Source organism: Brassica napus, chromosome C5, assembly GCF_020379485.1.
Source record: "Brassica napus cultivar Da-Ae chromosome C5, Da-Ae, whole genome shotgun sequence".
Classification (NCBI taxonomy): Eukaryota; Viridiplantae; Streptophyta; class Magnoliopsida; order Brassicales; family Brassicaceae; genus Brassica; species Brassica napus.
In genome coordinates this window covers 54,946,174-54,967,216 of record NC_063448.1, presented here as the reverse complement: position 1 = coordinate 54,967,216, position 21,043 = coordinate 54,946,174, and the positions used below count along the sequence as shown (strand labels likewise).

The window sequence follows — 21,043 nt, the reverse complement described above, 5'->3', positions numbered from 1 at the left end:
AATAACAATCAATCTATAACTTGCAACCAGTCAGTCACAGCGATCTATCAAGCAGAGCCATAGTTTATCATTTGTGTATGATTTATTTGAACATTAAAATCAATAACATAATGTGTTGTTTATCCTAATGACCAAGTGTCTGAGAAGATCTCTGTAAAACATTAAGCAAAGGGAAAGTCCTATGCAATCTCTTGAATGAAAACTCAGAAATGGCGTCGATTCGAACCAGATCATTAGCTAACTCCATAGCTTCAGCTCTATATCCAGCAAATCCAATCCCTTCAATAAGCATTGTATAAGTAGTCTCATTAGGCTTACACCCATCCTCCACCATTGTGTCAAGAACACCTATCGCGTCATCAATCCTATGAGCTTTACAGTATCCCAACAGAACAATGTTGTATGTAACAACCGAGGGATGAAACTCACAGCTTCTCATATCAACCAACAACTCGAAAGCCTCGTCAACCATCCCTTCTCTGCATAGACACGAGATCATCGAGTTATAAGTGATCTCATCGGGGTCTACCCCGTCACTAAGCATCTCTGATATCATTTGTAACGCCCTGATCTTATCTCCGCTGCTCCACAGCGCGCTGAACATCGTGTTGTAGGAGCTGGAGTTCGGCGAGCAGCCGACTTCGCCTAGCTTCCCGAATATCTCCAACGCTTGATCCGCTTTCCCATTCTTGCACAACGTAGCCAGCACGGTGTTGTAGTTCACCACGTCCGGTAAACATCCGTCCGAGATCATTGTTTCCAAGAACTTGATAGCTAAATCTAACCTACCTTCTCTACAAAACGCCGCGATCAAAGGGTCGTAGCTATAAGCATCAGGCGTCAACCCCTTTTCCTTCATAAGCCTAAGGAGATTCAGCGCTTCATCGATCTTTCCATCGCGGCACAGAGTAGTGATCAGAATGCTGTAAGTCACAACGTTCGGCTCACACTTCTCAGAGAACATCTTGCTCATCAGCTTCTCTCCTTCCTCCCATTTCCCTTGGTTCAAAAGCGCGCGAAGCAAGATGTTGTAAGAGATCACATCAGGCTCACATCCCTTCACTTCCAAGCTCCGAATCATCTCGAAAGCGCGCTCCACCATCCCTTCTTTACACATCCCTCTGATGATCGTGTTGTAAGTAAACATATCAGGCTTCAACCCTCTGGACAACATCTCATCCAACAGCTTCAAGGCCTCGTCGACGCCGCCTTCAAGCATCGTCGCTTCGATCAAAATCGTGTAAGTAATCACAGTAGGCTGACAATTATCATTAACCAACTGATCAAACACCTTTAAGGCAAGATCAAGCTTCCCTCTGCTACACAAGCTACCAATCATTATGTTGTAAGTCACAGTATCAGGGGAAAAGCCTTTGCTCCTCATCCTATCGAGAACTTTCGTGGAGTCGTCGATGCGGTTCACCTTGCAGAACCCGTTGATCAAGGCGTTGTAGGCGAAGACGTCAGGCTGCCCGAACTTCTCGAGGATCTCCATGACCCTAACGGCTTTGGGGACGTTGCGGAGGTTGAAGAGGCCTTTGATGAGCTTCGTGCAGAGGATCACGTCGGGGCTGTAGCCTTTAGGAACCATGCTCTCGAGGAGGTGGAGAGCCTCGGTGTAGTTGCCTGACCGGCACGAGCGGTGGAAGATTTTGAGCGTCTGTGTGTCTCTGAATCCGAGAGAGTGTGAATGAGTTTGTCTCGCGTCCGTTGTGGATGCTTGAAGATTGGTTGAGAAAGGTTTGACATTGACGTTAGAGCAGGTTAAGAAGCTTCGATTGTAGTGTTTATATGTTTTGGAGTAGAAAGGGATGGTGAAACCGACGAGCTCAGAGGAAAGTGGCGTCATTTCTATCTGTTTTAAGGTTCATGGAAGTGGGCGAAAACAGAGGAAATGAAGTAAAGGAACAAACTTTCTGGGGAGTTCAGGAGAGGAGCGAGAAACCCAGAAGCGGAATTGCGATCGGAGAAGAATCGAGAGGTGAGACGGTGGAGATAGTGCGAGAGGAGAGGGAAAGGCGAGGACTTTAGAGGATAGAGAAGGAAGGGGGAAAGCAGGAACAGAGGACGACCACGACCACTCGTTTTCTAATCCTCAAAATGCAAAATCCTTAATGTAATAATTTTGTTTGATTTATTGTCTTAACCGGGAAAGAGAAGAATACAGGGATACAGGATAGGATTACAAGATAGAATCAATCCCGCTAGTTCAGTGACGTTTGTCCTGAGTCTTTTGATAAACAGAGAGAGTCAAAAGCATTTGAGCGATACGACGACGTTTTGAAGATAATTTAGTCAAAGTTCTTATAGCTTAGCGTTCATGATGATAATATTAACATATAAATGCAAATGCCAATATGAGATTTCGCAGTGACTAAGAAAGTTACCGAGGGTAAAAAATGAAGTTAAAATAACCTGTTTAATTACTCACCCTGTATGGTTACACTTGATGAGACCCTCTTTTTGGATGAGAAGGTTCACAAGGAATACTATATACTTTTCCCACATGTCTTCTTTCTTCTTCTTCTTCATGCTAGTCATTAGCAGGTGAAACTACCAGCATGACCTAGTCTCTCTCTCTCTCTCTCTAAGCTATTATCATATATTCTTATGAGAACAAGAAAATTATATTATTCCTTAGCTTAGTTATATATGAAGCTTAAGAGAGGAAGACAAGATCATGCTGGCAGCTTAACTGCTACTGGTGCATGGGATATTTACTTGCATGTACACATGGATTTGGGTGTGTTGTGTGTGTGAGCTTCTTGTTTCATGAGGGTAATGAGAGGGAGAAGAAAGGTATAAATAGTCTCGAGAAGCTAGAGGGTGTGATTTGTGAATGAATCATTGATCATTATTTGAATATTATCATATTATTATTACTTTATTGAACGTTAGTTGTGTTTGAAGAGTCGGTCTGATGTAAATTTAAAGCTTTTTAATGATGATTTAATTAACAATTTCTGTGTTTGGTTCTTCAGAACAGTAACATACAATTAGTAATAAACACGTGTCTGTAATCAGAATTTCCAACAATTAAATAAATAAGTAATATACATACATATCAAATAGAGAAAGGGATAGTTGATGACATGATGTATTAAGGAAAAGAGAGAAAGATTAATTGGTCATGATTTCACATTTACATATGTTAGGTTGTTAACCAATACAACGAAACTCTCTTACTTTTTGTATTATATTATCTCTACTTCGCTACAGATGTCTTTTCAGTTTTTCCACACAGTAATAAGATAAAGTAAAAACATTTCACATACAATGAAACAACACTAATTCCTCGCCCAAATACATAGTGAAATTTGTGATGTTACCTTCCCATCGTCTGCTCTATATTTGCGAAGTGATTTTGCTACAGGTTCTTTCTACGATCAATTAACAAAACAAATATGACATGGTTACTGAAATTGATGACATGGCTTCAGAAAAAATATGACATAGATAATTTCATTTAATGTTAATTTATATTTTGGCAAACTTATTAAAATAAGATAATAATTCATATATTACATTTAATATTGATATTTCTTTTTGATAATTTTTTTTAAAATATGGTAATAACTCATATATTATCTATAAAATAAATATATTTATATATAACATTTTAAATTTCGAAATATTATTATTTTTGTATAATTATACAATTTGTATTACTAAAGTTTTCAAAAATTTATACAATTTTTTAAAATTTAAATATCTAATCGTAAGATCATTAGTTTTTTATATATATACAAATTTATAAATATTGTTTAGGCTAAATTTTTGATAATTATACAATTTTATATCATTTTTATTAATTTTATACAAATTGATTTAATATATATCAAATTTATATTAAATATTAGTAAGAAAATAGTAAAATCTATAATATTTAATAAATTTATTTTAAAATATAAGTCAAGTTTAAAAAGTTACTTACTGCACATGATGCAGGAAAACACCTAGTTATCTATATTTCATTAAGTGAAAATAGATAGAGAACTTTAGTATGAATTTAAACTGAAGATATCAAATAGTATTACGGTTTCAAATATAGCGATTTGTTGCAAATAATAAGTATTTTGTTTAGTAAACAAAGAAGGCATTTGGGGAGTTGAGAAAGTGATGAGAACATGAACTTGTGGTCCCGTTATGAATTACAGATAAAATAAGATGCAAATTGAATATTGGTCACGCCTAAAGACAACGCATGCTGACACATATACCAAACATACAGAAGGTTAAAAAACTAGAGCCGTCAAGAAAATAAAAAGGATAAAAAATTAGAAAGAGTATTTACTATTTTGCATACAATGTTACATCCAAGAACCATGTTAATAAGGATCTTTTCTTCTTAAGTTGCAAGTGACATGCACAACAAAGAAAACACAATTCTTATACAAAACAGGCAAGCACTATTAAAATGCGTTTTGCATAGCTTCGACTATTAGTAACTTCTGTGCTGATAGATTCAATTATTAGAAGAAAATAGTGTGAAACCAACCGAAATTGGACTATATAAAACTACTTGTTGCAATAGTATTAATTGTGGGCAGTCATATCGTAGTATGCATCATGCATGCCAACATTATATAAAATAAAATTAGACTAGTTGATCTATTTGAATGGTTTTAGCATGTGAATTATGAACTGGAAAGACGCAAAGGGATGATGATGAGAGGCATATGTTTTGTTCAAATCTTTTGGTTAGAGATCTGGTGACACTGCAAAATATTTAATCGTGAGACGCATACCGTTTCACTTTCGGCTAACAAAATTAGATTTAATAAAATATTCCATTTTTGGTTATTATAATGTTGTCATTTACTTAGCCAACCAAGCCTCTATTACCCAATCACATGAAACCCATATGTGAATGTAAAGTGAATACCTTATATATTAATTGAGGAACATTTGAAAAGATGTAACCTCAATTTTGTAACCTCAATTTTGTATTAATTAAAAGAGGCCCCAATGCATAGGTGGCACTCAATTAGGTAGTCAATTACATTCAATTGAAAAATAAGTAGGTCCACATTCGATTTTTATATGTTGTTAGATACATAAGTTGGTCAAACTATATGATATAATGATATGATATGATATTTTCTTTCCTTAAATAAAACCTACGGAATTACCATAAATGACTAATATATATATGACAATTAATGAGTTTAATAATAAAGATTTGATAACAATGTATATCTCCTCCATCATTTTTTGTTTAATTTTATATTATTAAAATAAATTAAACAATCAAATTAGCTATAAAAATAAAATTTAGATTTTTTCGTATATGTTATATTTTGAATTTTTAAAAACGACAATAAATGACTAAAACTATTAAAATTATTATGTTAAAAATTAATGATCAATTGGTTTAACATTTTTATTATAAGAAGATACACATGATTTTAAAACCATATGAGTAAAAAATATCATTTAATAATAAAATAAATATATATATATATATATATATATATATATAAAACACTATATACCATAAGATTACATAAATATTTTAATATTAAAACTTTCAATGAATTTTCAAGAACATTTATAAATTATAAATTTATTAAAGATTTCAGATTGAAAATTTTGTTATCGATGATTTAAATATTTTGTTATAAAACGATATGAACGATCATAGAACTGTATGATTATAAATTCTTATTTAATAAATAACTATACAAAATATACTATTCCTAGAAAAATAGGTTGGTTCATCTTAACTTATATTACACTTTTTATTAAACTAACTATCGAATTGATAAATAACGTACCAAAAAATATTTTGCACTTTCCTTAAATAAAAGCTACGAAATTACCTAATATGATTAACGTATATGTGAAAATTAATTATAATGAATAATAAATATTTGATAACAATTTTTGTATCTTAGTTCTTTTTTTAATTTTATATTATTAAAATATATTTAAAAATCACATTAAATATATAATAAAAACATTTATAATTTTTCTTATATGTTATATTATGAATTTTTCAAAACGTCTATAAATTATTAGAAATTTGAATATCCCCACTCTGAAAATTTTGTGATCAATAGATTATTTTTTTGTCATAATAAGTTACAAATGATCATAAAATTGTATTAATATGAACTTTTATTTAATATTATAAGAAGATACACATTATTTTAAAATCATATGAGTAAAAAATATCATTTAATAATAAAACATATATATTTATATATATATATAGAGTATACTATATACCATAAGATTACATAAATATTTTAATATTAAAACTTTCAATGAATTTTCAAAAACATTTATAAATTATAAACTTATTAAAGATTTCACATTGAAATTTTTGTTATCGATTATTTAAATATTTATAAAATGATATGAATGATCATAGAACTGTATGATTATAAATTCTCATTTAATAAATGACTATATAAAATATACTATTCTTAGAAAAATAGGTTGGTCCATCTTGACTTACATTATATTTTTTATTAAACTAACTATCTAATTGATAAATAATCTACCAAAATTTTTTTTGCACTTTTCTTAATTAGAAGCTACGAAATTACCTAATATGATTAACGTATATATGAAAATTAATTATTATGAATAATAAATATTTGATAACAATTTTTGTGTCTTAGTTCTTTTTTTTAATTTTATATTATTGAAAGATATTAAAAAATCACATTAAATATATAATAAAAGCATTTATATTTTTTCTTATATGTTATATTTGAATTTTTCAAAATGTCTATATATTATTAGAAATTTGAATATTCCCACTCTGAAAATTTTGTGATCAATAGATTATTTTTTTGTTATAATAAGTTACAAATGATCATAAAATATAACGCATATGAATTTTTATTTAATAAATATTCAAACTAAATAATATATATATATAAACACTAATGATTTAAAGCAACAAGATTGGCTGATCAATTTAGTCGTCCAGTTGAAATCTTTCAAAAGTATGTGAAAGACTAAAGTCAAAGTAAATATTGATTTAGAATAGTAGTTATATTTTACTAACCAAATACCGAAAAAAACCGAACCGAACCGAAACTAACCCGATATCCTGGTTGAACACCCGTAATCCAAATGAAGCCAAACTATTGTTTCATTCTCCAAAATATAATAAAAATAATAACTTAATCCCGCGCAAGGCGCGGATCTTATCCTAGTTGATATTGTATTCGAGAAAGGCGAATGATTAAATTATCATAATTATATACACGAAATTTATTTTCAGACAATAAATGGACAGACCTATAATAAGCAAAGACGAGCCCCGGGTCAACACCAATTGAATATATGAGTTGCATAGTTATCCAGCTTTAAAAAAACAAGAAATTTTTTTTTAAAAAAAGGTTTTAAAATTGTTTAAAAAAATAAAGAGTTGATTTAAAAAAAAAAGAAAATAAAAAAAATTCAAAAATATTCGAAAAGAATTTCGAGAAAACTAAAAAGGTAAAAGAATTCCATTTTTATTTAAATATTTGTTTATTTTCAATTTACCTATAAAATGAGAGTATAATAGTCAATTACCACTTAATAAAACCTATTTTAGTGTTTTTCTTGTGTGCTATTTTATGATAAAATATTAATTTGTCATACTTTTACTTAATGATTATTTTGAGATGTTCCTTATATTTGCTCGTAAACTTCATTGGTACAAGGATATTTTAGTCCTTTTGATATTTTTAATATAATTTAACCGTCATTTATCATCAACTAGTAGAGATGGTAATTATGAACCTGGACTGTGGGCCTGGCCCATAAATGACTGTCGCGAAACGGTATTGGGACGAAGTTTTCTAGACCTGCAGATTTATGGGCTTTTCGGATTGGGTCTTTACGAGACTGGATCTTTTGTGGGATGGACCGAAACGGATCGTGCGGGATTACAAGACCCGTATTTTTTTTTCATTTCTTGTTTTACTTCAAAAAAAACAAGAAAAAGAGTGAGAAGAAGGCGATTTGTGTGACTTACCCCGAGAAAACGTAAGGAGTTTCGGGGTTGATGATTCGAGTTTCGGGGTTGATGATTCAAACTACGTCAATGACGACTCCAGTTCCGGCTATGACGGTTCGAGCTTTGGCGGTGTTTTGATTTGGTTTTCTCTTTTTATTTAATTTGGGATTAGTAGTTTTGATTTGGTATCTGATTTTATTTAATTTTTGGATTCAACAAACGAAGGCATTGGTTATAAGTTTATGAGTTATAAGCTAATAAATACCTTATGTAATTATCTTTACTTGATATGTTAATATGTTTTGGACGTGACAAAAAGTAACTACAACTATTGTTTTGAATAAAAAAAAAAAGAAACAAATCAATGGCTGATGACTCATATCTAGTTAAATCGACAATTTGAATCATAATGCAAAGTGGCCTGAAATGTTTTGGAGTGGGTTGAAGCGTTCTGCTGCGTGTATTATCATATGTCCCGTGGACCGACCGCAAAGGCTTATTATACATATAGCGGGACGGGTTTGGAAAGTCATTTTGGAAACGACAGCCCGTGCGGACCTGACCCACTGATTGAAGAAAATCCTGTTGCGGTTCGGGACGGAATGGGAAGAGACAATCTGTTTGCCATCTTTATCAACTAGTCTTCTATAATAATAAAATAGAGTCATACATTTTATGCTGTATTTCAAACACAATAATAGTACTACGACAAAAAAAAAAAAAAAAAAAAAAAAAAGAATATGCTAGGGAAAGAGGAATATGAGTAAAAGGGCCTAGTACAGGCCAAAACTAAAATGAAGACCCAACGAGAAGGATAGTTACGGCCCAAAAAAGGTCGAGAGAGAGTCTCTATAAAGACCAAAAATCCCTAGAATTTGAAAACAAAATATCTTCATTGCCTCTCGAAAAACCTAGCACAGCAGTGGCCATGGACGAATCCACGAACAAAGAAATGAAATTGTTTCTTCTTCTTCTTCGTAGTAGTATTGTTTCTGATAAGATCGATTGTAACAACGTAGGGTCTGGAATGGAAGGGTAGTGATGCAGAGATTCCAAAAGGCAGGAGGTTCGTTTCTCTTTTCTGAGATTTTGTATCTGTAATTAGATAAGATAGATAGATCATAAATGGTGATTAATTATTTAAATTCTTTTGCAACAGCATTGATATAAGGCCCGGGGGATATTGGTCCAAGATCAAAGTAATTATTCGCTTACTGTTTCTCGAAATTAGTTGTTTCTTGATACCTGATTACATCTTATATTTACTTTTAAGGTTCAGGAATTGAACGATAGTTACGCAGGGAGCAGGTTCGTCTCTTTTCCTATCTAATTAGATAGAGAGATCATTCGGTAATTAATTAATATCCTTTGCAATATATATAGCATTATTAGGAGGATGGTGGTCAAGGGATACGACACGTCCCCTCATACTCCTAGGGAGGATGTGGAAGAGGCTCTGAGAAAACACTTCGCATCACGTGGAATAAAGTTAATTACGCCTTTATCTATGTTTATGAAGAATATGAAGCAAAGGCGTTGAAGCTTCAGGGAAGTGACATGGGAGGACGTATTTTAGAAATTACGTCTTACCCTTTTGAAGACAATCACCTTGACCATGTCTTTCCTCCTTGCAATCCCTCAGACGATATCCGACAGCGCACGTAAATTGATTCTTTTTTTTTCTTTTTCTTATTAATTGTATCCGTGTGTGTCATGTTGATAATATGATCTCTCTCTCTCCCTCTCCTGCTATAGGTTGAAAATTACAGGATTTGATACTTCCCTTGATGAGGATGATATCGACAAGATGCTACTTGAGTTTTTCCCTGAATCCGGTATTATGGATATCTGTAACGGGTGTGTTTTCTTCCTCCCACCAAGTTTGCTGGTTAATTTTTATCAACTTGCTAACTAAAGCCACCGTTTGAGTTTTTTGCAGCTTTGTTCTCCTTGTTATCTCTGGACTAGATACTATGGACAAGGCTCTGAAACTTAGCTGAAGAACTGTACGAGGCTCTAAATTTGCAGTCACTACGGTCCTCCCTATAAAATTGGTGAGGTGTGGCTTATCACGCGCAGGTACGTTACCTTTTCTTCTTTTATTTTCTTCTTTGAGAAACAAAAGTGTAAAAAACCTTTCATTCATTGCGTCTCTTTGTTTGTTTGTTTCAGCTAGGTTGCCTTTGGGTAAGAAAGCTTAAAAGTGACGAGAAATCAGAAGATGATCAAGACTTACGGATTAGAAATGCTCTCTCTCTCTCTCTCTCTCTCCCGTGTTATTAACTACTTGTCATGCAATGCCTCGCTCTTCGAAATGTTATGTTTTGTCTGGATTTTAAATGTTATGTTTATATTCTTGTGTGCTGTTTTTTATGATAAAACATTGTAGAAACAATATTACAAACTTGGTTCTCCAATCAAGTTTTTAGTAAAGTTTTTAGTAACTTAAAAAGACTAAGCTTAATACCTATGTTTCCACAAAATGAAATATTGATCCAAGGCCTCGGTTCCCCCTTGTCCACCGAAACCGTTGATATTGGTTTTGTTTTCATTTCGTGCTTTCTAATAATCTCACTTATTTTGTCATCAAAATGCTCTCTTCTAATTAATTAAAGTTTAGAACTTGAACACCATCAAATTCATCAATCTTACTCCAACTTGTCCAGGGCTCTAAATGATATTCTCTCCGTTCAATATTAAGTGTCATTGTAAAAAAAAAATTCCGTTACAAAATAAATATCATTTTCGGTTTTCAATGCAAAATTTATTAATTTTATTTTATATATTTTTTTTTAATAACGTCTTATCTTTATTGATATCAAATCAATGCAACATATTACATGAATCATAAATTACATCAAACATGTTGTTAAAGAAAACTTTTATCAGAAATAGCAGTAACACGATGCTTCCTAACGCATTCGTAGGATATGCTGATTCGCTAGCATGGTCCATGTCACATCACTCCCTCGATTATCTCCACGTAGTAGCTACGTGACCGTGGATTCGAAGATCTTTGTGATCCCTGATGATGAGAGTCTCTCATCTACTGATACGTTACTCATTGACTGTAGGTTTCACACGGCAGCACACCACCTCCCAAGCATGCCAAATGAAGTCGGTAGTGTCGGTGAGATAAGTATCGAAGGATACAAAGCATATTCGAGAATGAATATGTTCTTGAACCGGATCCCTCAGACTTTCGTATGTATGTACCAGTGGACTTACAAGAGTGATCATAAGCTCTACATGGTGACTTTAAAGACGGACATCTTAAATTTAAAGGCGTGGTACGATAATGAATGCTCTCTGGACGCAGTATCCTACTTCTCCGATCCACGGTTCAGAGAATTACAAGCGGTTGATGTAAGACAAATTTGTGTACAAGATGAGAAGGGCGTCAAACTAATCACTGATGAGGATGCTAATGTTTCACGCCCTGTGATATATGGTGAAAAGGTGGTTGTGTTTTTGCAAATAGAGATTTGTGAGAAGAAGGAAATCTGGTGTGTTGAGATCAAAGTGGAAAGGGATCAAAAGGGGGAGTTGAGTGGAGTGGTTGTTTGGTTGAGGGACACTGGGCTGCCGGCCCTGACCTCATGGACGCTCTTGTTGTTAAGGTCTGATCATATTGACTATTGAGTCCTCTCTTATGGTCTCAATCATCTTATCAAATAAGCTTGTAATCGCAAGTTCTAGTCTACCTCAATATTTGAAGAAACTTCAAAAAGTAAGTGATAAGCAAAGAAACCAACAACAGAATAGTAGAAATCAAAGTGATAAATGATCACTCTTTTGTTTGCTCAGTGATCTTCAATCTTCTTCAACCCCTTCATATCAGTAGTCTCAACCCTGTAATTGCACCAACATTATCTCTAGGATTGTGAGTCTAGTAATAAAACATTTCTGAGATACTTACGTTGAGCCGTAAAGAGCGATCTTCTGAACCTTTGTGAGCTCAGAACCCGATTGGTTGTCTTCAATGAAAATCGTCAAGCTTTAATCAAATAGATAAAAGGTTAGGTCGAGCTAGTGATTTCGCTGAGCAAGTATAATATAACACAACAGAACATGGTAAAAGCATTTTACCTACGAACATTCTGAAACTTAACATATTTAAGAACCACCGGTTTTCCCTATAAAATTGATTTCAACAGAGAAGTCTCAATACAAGATGGAATAGATGTCACTAAATGAAATAAAATTTAGGTTTTAAGAAATGTTTTACCTTGAGGTTTTCTTCGGTTAGTTCAGCGGTGTCACTCGGAGGAAAATCATTGACGTTGCTGTATCAAAGAGGATTGAGTTATTACAACGATAATATTAATCACTAAGTCATATAAGCTATAATACCTGAAGCACATGTGTTCTTTGTTTGAGAAAAACTTCACCGTTTTAGGACCTGAGATGTTTATATAAGCAAGCAAGCAAAAAAAAAACATTAATAACAAAGTAACAAAACCAAATGCAACACTAAAAAAATCAAAAACAAATGTTTTCTTTTATTTTTTTAACAACATTACCTTCCTCTTCAGGGCCTTTGATAGCAAAAGAATGCAGTTTGACAACTTGGTTAAAAGGAATATAGATTAGTAGCTGTTCATCAGCATCACTCTCTAGGTTCAAACCCGCATCTTCTCTATACCCCTACATTCACAAACGAGTAAATCAATCAAACAATTTGCAAACTATTATTTGGTATTAAGGACTAATATGTTCTACATGTCAAAATAAATCATATTAAATATCAATAACCTGCTTGAGAGCATTGGGCAAGGAGTGACTTGAGCTTTGGTTGAGGCATTCAACACCTGACCAGTCAATGAAATCTAGCAGATCAACCTGAAATATCAAAACACAACAAATCAAACTTAATAGAATCCATTGCTCAAAAATTGCATCACAAGAGATTCGAAACCCTCATCAACCATAGATATTCTTCCCAACCAAAAACAAAATTAAGATTACTTTTAAAAGCATACACAAAAGAATAAAAACTAAAAAACAGATTACTATTAGTTCACCTGTCCCTTAGGAATATCGCTGGCTGATTCGGCGGACATCGTGAGTTTTTTCGTTTCGTTCTTGCAAAGAAATCTGAAAAATCGAGAAAGTGGAGGAAAGTAATTAGACTCGTAGACGAATCAAAACGACGCCGCAATGGTAAACCTCTGACTGCCTCAGCGGGTTAGAGTCTTCACCAACCAAATACGAGATTCATATTGACGATTATACCCCTATACCAACTACAAAACTAGGCCTGGACATTTCGGATATCGGTTCGGTTCAGTTCGGGTATTTCGCGTAGTTCAGATAGAGGGTTAGAGGATCCATTTACTACTTGATCTATTTTCGGTTCGGTTATGTTCGGATAGTTTCGGGTTCGGTTCGGTTCGGATAGTAAAACTAGGAACCGGAAAATACCCGAAAAAAATACGGTTCTCATTTGGATCCGGTTCGAGTTTGGATGGTTCGGGTAGTTCGGATAATTCGGGTAAAATATTAGTTATTTAGGGTAAAATATCAAATAATTAGGATGATTTAGATAAAAAAAATTGGATATTTCGGAGTACTTTGGATATTTTGGATAAAACTATTCGGATAGTTCCGGATACTTTCGGGTAATTAAGATACTTTATAATAATTTAGTTACTCTCACCTATTTTCAGATATTTTTAATAAATTTTTAAATTAAAAATATATGTTTATAATAATTTAGTTACCCTCACCTATTTTCATATATTTTTAATAAATTTTTAAATTAAAAATATATGTTTAGTTATGTTATATATATATATATAATTAATATTTTTAGTGAGATGAGGGTAACTAAACCTAAACCAGACCAGTATCCTCAGAAAATTTTGGGTATCTGTTCGGTTTTTGGTTCGGTTCCGGTTCAGTTATTTTGCTCAGAGAAATATATGAGCTGTTTGGATATTTGAGGATACTGGTCTGATTCAGGTTACTGGTATTTTGGTTCGATTCTTTTGTTCCGGTTATTTTGCCCGGACCTAAACAAAACTATTAAAACTACCCCTCACCTTCCTCTTCCACTAAAATCTCAAAAACCCAACCTCTACTATTTTGTTTCTACCTTGCTCCAACCAAACACTTCTCGTCTCCAATGGCTTCCTTATCCTTCGTCTCATCATCTCACCTCACTCTACGCGCTCCTTCTCCCAACCTACGCTCCTCCTCTCCCCGTCCCACCTCCGTTTCATTCTCCGTCAAGGCCCAGTCCGTCGCACTCTCCCAAGACGACCTAAAGAAACTCGCCGCCGAAAAAGCCGTCGAATCCATCAAACCGGGGATGGTCCTCGGCCTCGGAACCGGCTCCACCGCCGCCTTCGCCGTCGACCAAATCGGAAAACTCCTCTCCTCCGGCCAGCTCCACGACATCGTCGGCATCCCGACGTCAAAACGCACCGAAGACCAAGCCCGATCCCTAGGGATCCCCCTCGTGGCCCTCGACACGCACCCCAGAATCGACCTCGCGATCGACGGCGCCGACGAGGTGGATCCCAACCTCGACCTCGTCAAGGGCCGAGGCGGCGCGCTCTTAAGAGAGAAGATGGTGGAGGCCGTTGCCGAGAGATTTATCGTCGTTGCGGATGATACGAAGCTCGTGAAGGGGCTAGGAGGGAGCGGGCTGGCGATGCCCGTCGAGGTTGTTCAGTTCTGTTGGAAGTTTAATTTGGTGAGGCTGAGGGATTTGTTTAAGGAGTTTGGGTGCGAGGCGAAGCTGAGGGTTGGTGAGGGTGGGGAGGCGTATGTGACGGATAATAGTAATTTTATTATTGATTTGTATTTTAAGGAGCCGTTGAAGGATGGGTTTGCCGCGGGGAGGGAGATTGGGAAGTTTGAGGGGGTCGTGGAGCATGGTTTGTTTCTTGGGATGGCTACTTCGGTGATTATCGCTGGGAAGAACGGCGTTGAAGTTATGAACAAGTGAGGTTTTTCGCTGGATGAGAATTTTTTCTCCTTTGTGAAATTTGAAATAAACTCTTTAATTTCGATTCAGCATCATTCGAAATTTCAGCATTTCAGACAACAAAAATGAAGTGATCTTCGTATCCATGAATGATTGCAAATTGTATACAGTAGAAACTTTAATTCCAGTAACAGTGAGCTACTGAGAAAGTAGTCTAAATTATTCAAGCCCAATCTCATGAGTGATGGGCTTTAATCAACATTTTTCAAGCCCAATGATATATATTAAGGCATGCTATATAACATATTTAGGCCTGCTCTGTTTTTAGGACTTATAGGTTTTTGGATGGACTCTCAAATTCAAAGCACGATCAATAAACTTATTAAAACATTTATCAAATTTCATATATTATTGATCTAGATTCTTACTACTATTAAGTGTTTTTTTGCACCAGAATATAAATATTTTTTTGTCAACCAATATAAAGAATTTACACATGGCTTTTGATTGATAAATAGATTTAAAATGATCGATTTATTGATGATTTAGGTTAGAAATACATCAATGTAATTCCCAAAGATGAAACTGGCTTCTCCAATTCAATATCAAAAATCTAATACAACTTTGATTTTTCTTCATGAATTTGCATTTTGATTTTTTGAAACTATTTATTAAACAGTACAACCATGGGGAAAAGGACAAGAAGGAGATATAGCTACAGTCTGACTGGATCGAACAATGAACCTCCCTGCAATTTGATAGAACAACTCTAGAGAACAAAACAAAATACAAGAGTTACATCCATGTAACCAGGTAACCTTTTAAAAGGAAAAAATAGATCTCCCGTTGACATGATTATTAAAATTCAGTACACTCACGCTCACGCGGTTTTGCCTTTGCCCTCAGCTACTAAAGGTCTAATAAATAGTTTCATGGAGAAGGAAGGGAAGATATAAGTGGGTGTGAAGTAAGACGAAATAAGCTTTGCAAGAACTTATAAAATGAATAAAGACAAATAAAGATGTTTGCATAATGAATCATTTTTTTCTCAGCCAGTAAGCTTGAGGGACAAAAATATTTGTGTTGGTTGAGTGCCACTATGTTAATGACTTAATGTACAGACCCATTTTCATATCTAATTACAAACATATATGCATGTTTAATGAAAAATATGTATTAGCGTTTTGTTTCTACTGTAATGTTCAGGGTCATCTGGTTGTAAAAATACTGAAATTGTAATGGAAAACTTAAGTAAATATAGTATTTTCTATAAAATGAAGATGCACTGAACAAAATAAAATAATACTAATATAACAATGGAATATTCAAAATTTTATCTATTAGTATTGGGTTGTTATTAGAGTGTGTATTTATAAAGAGTTAATATAGATTTTGAATTTTGATTTTACAATGATTCTAGTGTTATTTAGTTGAGACTTTTCAAAACAATGTTATTTTTGTCAACACAATAATGTTATCTATAACAATGACATATGAACAAATATAACGTGGCAGCAATTAAATGACAGAAACCATAAGACAAGAAATACTTTTGTGATTTTATCAAAAAAGAAAAGAAATATGTCTCTATAAAAAAAAAGGTATGTCTATGTAGATATAGCAAAACAAAATTCACTACCTTTTAAAATACATTATTTGCCATGGCTTTTTTGTAACTCGACCTAATCAATTATTAATCAAATAATATTAATAAATCGTTATGCACGAACTACAAAAAATAATATATATTATCTCAAGGCGAATTTGTCATTTTATGCTTATAAACTCAAATCAATAAATAAAGTAAGGTCACATCATTTGGATAAAAGGGTGAGACATACTGTATAATATTAAACTGTAAATATTAAAGTATATATATATATATATATATTTTTTTTTAAATATTAAAGTATATTGTTGTCTGAAGTTTTATATAAAGGAAATTACAAAGTCTTGTTAACTTCCATCGAGCAAAATCTGTCGTTTTCCTCTCAAGAGAGCAGGTCTCACGGCGAACCAGTTTCTTCACCTTCTAGTATAATGCCTCCTCTTATTCACTACCGTTGCTCCTTCTCCGGAAACGGTGCCGTTTTGTAGCTTCCTCCACGTAATGCAGGAACTTCTGTCTTTCAACTTCTTCGTTTTCTTATTCAAAATCTCCCGATTGAATCTCACAACGACACCGTTTTAAGGTTTGTTCTATCTCTCTCACTCACCAAAATAACCGTTTTTTTTATTTCTTTTTAGCAACAATGCTGTGTTCTTCGTTGTGTTATAGACTGTCAAAAAAAAGCTGTGAATGCGAGGATAGTGATCTGTAATTCCAATTTATCTCAGAAAAGTTTTTGTCTTTTCACAATAAAACGTTAGAAACTTCTTAATAACTGCATTTTACACGACGAAAAGATTCGATTTTTATGAATAGGTTTCGTGTCAAAATCTTCTTTTACGTTTGGTGGGTTCGGCACGGCAAAACTTTTAGAACAATTGAAGAAAGAAAGTTTCACTCTTTCCGTTTTTGTTTAGTGCTTTTGCTCATTCTATTTGAGGTACGGTTCGTGTTGCTTAACAAGAAACATGATCTAAGGATAAAACTGATTTGTTTCAATGTGTCTTTTTATCTTCATTTGGCGTCAGATATTCTATAATCTCAGAGTTTGACAATGGAGCATTACGAGGTACTTGAGCAAATCGGAAAAGGGTCTTTTGGGTCTGCTCATCTTGTGAGACATAGGCATGAGAAGAAACTGTACGTCCTTCACGTAAAATTGCGTGGTGTTGTCTGAAATTTGAATTTATCTGTTATAATGTTCTGTTTCTTTTGCTGTCTGAAGGTATGTTCTGAAGAAAATCAGGCTCGCTCGGCAGAGTGGTAGGACAAGAAGATCTGCTCATCAAGAGGTTGTTTTATATCTCTTCTCCTGTTCTGTAAAGTGTAAACTAACAGTCTCCTGTTATCTCCTTTGTAGATGGAGTTGATTAGAAAGATAAACAATCCATTCATTGTGGAATATAGAGACTCTTGGGTTGAAAAGGTATAATTATATTTACAGTATCTTTTCGTTTCTTAAAATATAAAATTTGAAAAATGTAACCAGCAGCTCTATGGTCTATGGATGTGTGTGCTTGTAGGGGTGCTATGTGTGCATTATCATAGGCTATTGCAAAGGAGGAGACATGTAAAGCTTATTCCTACTGACTAAATAAGAGTCTCTTTGACACAGTTACTGACTTTTCTGTTTCTTGTGCTTTTACAGGGCGGAAGCGATTAAGAAAACGAACGGTGTATACTTCTCTGAAGAGGTTTGTGCTAAGACAAAGTGTGAATGAATGATTCTGGTCATTGACACAGTTTCTGAATCTCTCCTTTTGTTGTTTGTTATTAGAAACTCTGCAAATGGCTTGTTCAGATCTTGTTAGCTCTTGAGTACTTGCATGCCAATCACATTCTCCATCGTGATGTCAAGGTTGATGTTCTGTCCTAGGACCAAACATAATTTGTTGAAAATAATCTCTAGAACGATACAGAACTAACTTATTTATCCATCTAGTGTTCAAACATCTTCTTGACAAAGGATCAAGATATACGTCTAGGTAAGATGCTTTGCAAATTTGTTACATTATATCATTTTCCTTACCAATCATAGTGTGTCATATCAACTCATTGATGTATACGCAGGTGATTTTGGACTTGCCAAGGTCTTAACGTCAGAGGACCTCGCATCTTCAGTAAGTATATAGTATCCTTCAATTTTTATTTGTTCCGGACTTAGGTTTGATTCTTCAAAACCAGGTGGTGGGAACGCCAAGCTACATGTGCCCTGAGCTACTAGCTGATATACCCTATGGATCCAAGTCGGACATTTGGTCGCTTGGCAAGTTTATCATCTCCCATGACTAAGATTCTTAACATTTACCTCTAGGTGAATATTTCATCTGAATCTTTGTCTTTCTTTTTTCTTCAGGTTGTTGTATGTATGAGATGACAGCTATGAAGCCTGCATTCAAAGCTTTTGTAAGCTCTCAAACCTTACATTTATATGTTCCTCCTCCGGATTATGTTTTTTCATCACAAAGTTTTTTGATTGTTGCAGGACATGCAAGGACTAATAAACAGGATTAACAGATCAATCGTTCCTCCACTTCCAGCTCAATACTCTGCTGCCTTGTAAGTCTTGTTTTGTCTCAATGTGAGATTCTATTAAAATTAAACTTATCTAGGCAACTGCTTTCTTCAGCCGGTGTATGGTTAAAAGCATGCTTCGGAAAAATCCAGAAGCCAGACCAAGCGTACGTAACGTTTTATCATTGTCCTTTTTGTGAAAAGTGAACAAACTTGATTACTAAACATCATCTCTATTCTTCTGTTATATAGGCTGCTGAGCTTCTCAGACAACCGTTGCTTCAGCCGTATATTCAGAAGACTCAAGATCCAAAAAACAGTGTGTTGCCAGAATCTGAATCCGCCAGGAGAAACAGCTTTCCTGAGCAGCAGAGAAGGCGTCCTCCTCCACGCAAAAGCCATAGCTTTGGTCCAAGCAGGCTCAGGTGTAAAGAGGAAGAAGATTCTGTTTCTTCTTCTGTTAAAAAACCTGTGCAAGCATTACGTACAGATGAAAGTGGAGATGGAACCGTTGTTCGTAGAACCTCAGAGGCTTCTAAAAATTCTAAGTATGTTCCATTGAGATCAAGACAGCCTAGGAGTGATCTTGGTCAAGTAAGTGATCTATCCTCAATACTCTACTTACTGGTTTTACTGATTGTGTTAGATTCGGTTTTATTACGAGTTTCCAACTTAAACCAATCGGTGATAAGTGGATTGGTCCTGACAGGAGGTTTGTTTATACAATGTTGCACAGCTTCCTGTTTCATCACATCACACAAACCGAACATCAGCAGCGTTGATTCGCAGAGCCTCCATGCCTAGCACAAGAAAGCCTGTAAAAGCAATCAAAGACTCCTCTCTCCACCAGATAAACTCTCCCAACGTGTCAATGAACGCACCAAGAATCGACAAGATTGAGTTTACATTAGCATCATACGAGGAAGAGCCATTTGTTCCGAAGAAAGCATCGTCTCGAGGCTCATACAGCCCACCACTAGACTGCTCAGTCACAAAAGACAAATTCACCCTCGAACCAGGCCTAACCATAGAAGATGCATACCAGGAAAACAGGAGCAGCGAGTCATCATCTGATCAGAATGCAACCGCAGGAGGAGCATCAAGCAGGGCTTCATCTGGTGTAAGAAGACAAAGATTTGATCCTAGTTCTTACCAGCAACGTGCCGAGGCACTTGAAGGTTTGCTTGAGTTCAGTGCGAGGTTGCTTCAAGATGAGAGGTACAATGAGCTGAATGTCTTGCTGAGACCCTTTGGTCCAGGCAAAGTTTCACCTAGAGAGACAGCGATTTGGTTGTCCAAGAGCTTCAAGGAGACTACTAAGCTGGAAGATTAACTGATCATTTTTTAATTCTAACTTGTTGGGACTGTGAAAAGAATCTTCTACTTGATAGTTAACTGCTTAGGCTGTGTTATGTAATGAGTAGCTAACGTTTCTGTGTCTCTAATACTTTGAAATAGGCCTGAGTCTTCGGCTCGGGTTCGGACCGGTTTTTTTCGTCCGGGTCTTTCGAGTCCTAAATATTTAGATCCAAAAGGTACATAGAAATTTTCGGTTCGGGTTCAGGTCGGTTCTTCTCGGGTCCGGGTCGGTTGGGGTCTATAATTAAAATACCCATAAAATACCTGTAAACTTTCGGGTCCATATCGGTTCCAGTTCGGGTTCGGGTATTTAAGATCTGAAAAAGACATGACATACCCAATTCCATCAAATTTAGTTGATATTTATCATATATATCTAAAATGTTACAAAATAACTTAAATGAAACTATTAATAATTAAAATAAAACATTTTTAAATTCTAAATTTTACATTTTATAGCTTCATATTACTTAAAAAATATTACAAAACAACAACAAATGTTGTTAATAAAAGATATTTCAACTAAATTATAAAATAGTATATCTATACTATTATTTGCGAAGTGAATTTTCGGAATCGAGTTCTCACGTTAAAAGTTAGACTGGTTAATGTCGTTGTTACCCTTAATAAATTTTATATATAATAATCTAATTAAAAACAAATT

General features: G+C 34.5%; 4 protein-coding genes and 1 long non-coding RNA gene across 6 annotated transcripts; 3 read left to right on the top strand and 2 right to left on the bottom strand.

Moving 5' to 3' along the window:
- Nucleotides 1–60: 60 nt before the first annotated feature.
- Nucleotides 61–2,156, bottom strand: LOC106427413 (pentatricopeptide repeat-containing protein At3g04760, chloroplastic). The gene has a single exon (XM_013868136.3). It carries the CDS (start codon nt 1,847–1,849, stop codon nt 125–127), a length of 1,725 nt encoding a protein of 574 aa, XP_013723590.1. The 5' UTR covers nt 1,850–2,156; the 3' UTR covers nt 61–124.
- A 6,680-nt stretch (nt 2,157–8,836) lies between these two features.
- On the top strand, nt 8,837–10,395 carry LOC106427395. The gene is made up of 7 exons (XR_001285482.3): nt 8,837–9,029; nt 9,123–9,162; nt 9,237–9,271; nt 9,347–9,624; nt 9,719–9,820; nt 9,903–10,042; nt 10,136–10,395. It is a non-coding gene; the product is annotated as an uncharacterized LOC106427395 (long non-coding RNA).
- Nucleotides 10,396–11,592: 1,197 nt separating this feature from the next.
- On the bottom strand, nt 11,593–13,136 carry LOC106427385 (PITH domain-containing protein At3g04780). The gene is made up of 8 exons (XM_013868111.3): nt 12,988–13,136; nt 12,719–12,805; nt 12,487–12,610; nt 12,317–12,365; nt 12,192–12,249; nt 12,053–12,099; nt 11,883–11,960; nt 11,593–11,815 (listed from the first exon to the last, which is right to left on the bottom strand). The coding sequence occupies exons 1-8, from the start codon at nt 13,024–13,026 to the stop codon at nt 11,767–11,769; spliced, it is 531 nt and encodes a 176-aa protein (XP_013723565.1). The 5' UTR covers nt 13,027–13,136; the 3' UTR covers nt 11,593–11,766.
- Nucleotides 13,137–13,998: 862 nt separating this feature from the next.
- Nucleotides 13,999–15,041, top strand: LOC106427415 (probable ribose-5-phosphate isomerase 3, chloroplastic). Its single transcript, XM_013868138.3, has one exon. It carries the CDS (start codon nt 14,091–14,093, stop codon nt 14,916–14,918), a length of 828 nt encoding a protein of 275 aa, XP_013723592.1. The 5' UTR covers nt 13,999–14,090; the 3' UTR covers nt 14,919–15,041.
- A 1,798-nt stretch (nt 15,042–16,839) lies between these two features.
- LOC106427365 (serine/threonine-protein kinase Nek2) lies at nt 16,840–20,515 on the top strand. 2 transcript variants are annotated; one of them, XM_013868096.3, is made up of 15 exons: nt 16,840–17,089; nt 17,535–17,646; nt 17,732–17,798; nt 17,867–17,932; nt 18,030–18,076; nt 18,155–18,200; nt 18,284–18,364; nt 18,449–18,491; nt 18,577–18,626; nt 18,691–18,772; nt 18,863–18,912; nt 18,992–19,065; nt 19,136–19,187; nt 19,273–19,614; nt 19,757–20,515. In XM_013868096.3, the coding sequence occupies exons 2-15, from the start codon at nt 17,561–17,563 to the stop codon at nt 20,351–20,353; spliced, it is 1,683 nt and encodes a 560-aa protein (XP_013723550.1). In that variant the 5' UTR covers nt 16,840–17,089; nt 17,535–17,560; the 3' UTR covers nt 20,354–20,515. The 2 variants fall into 2 exon arrangements, with proteins under 2 accessions (XP_013723550.1, XP_013723549.1); XM_013868095.3 differs by having other exon boundaries at nt 19,730–20,515.
- The last annotated feature ends 528 nt before the right edge of the window (nt 20,516–21,043 follow it).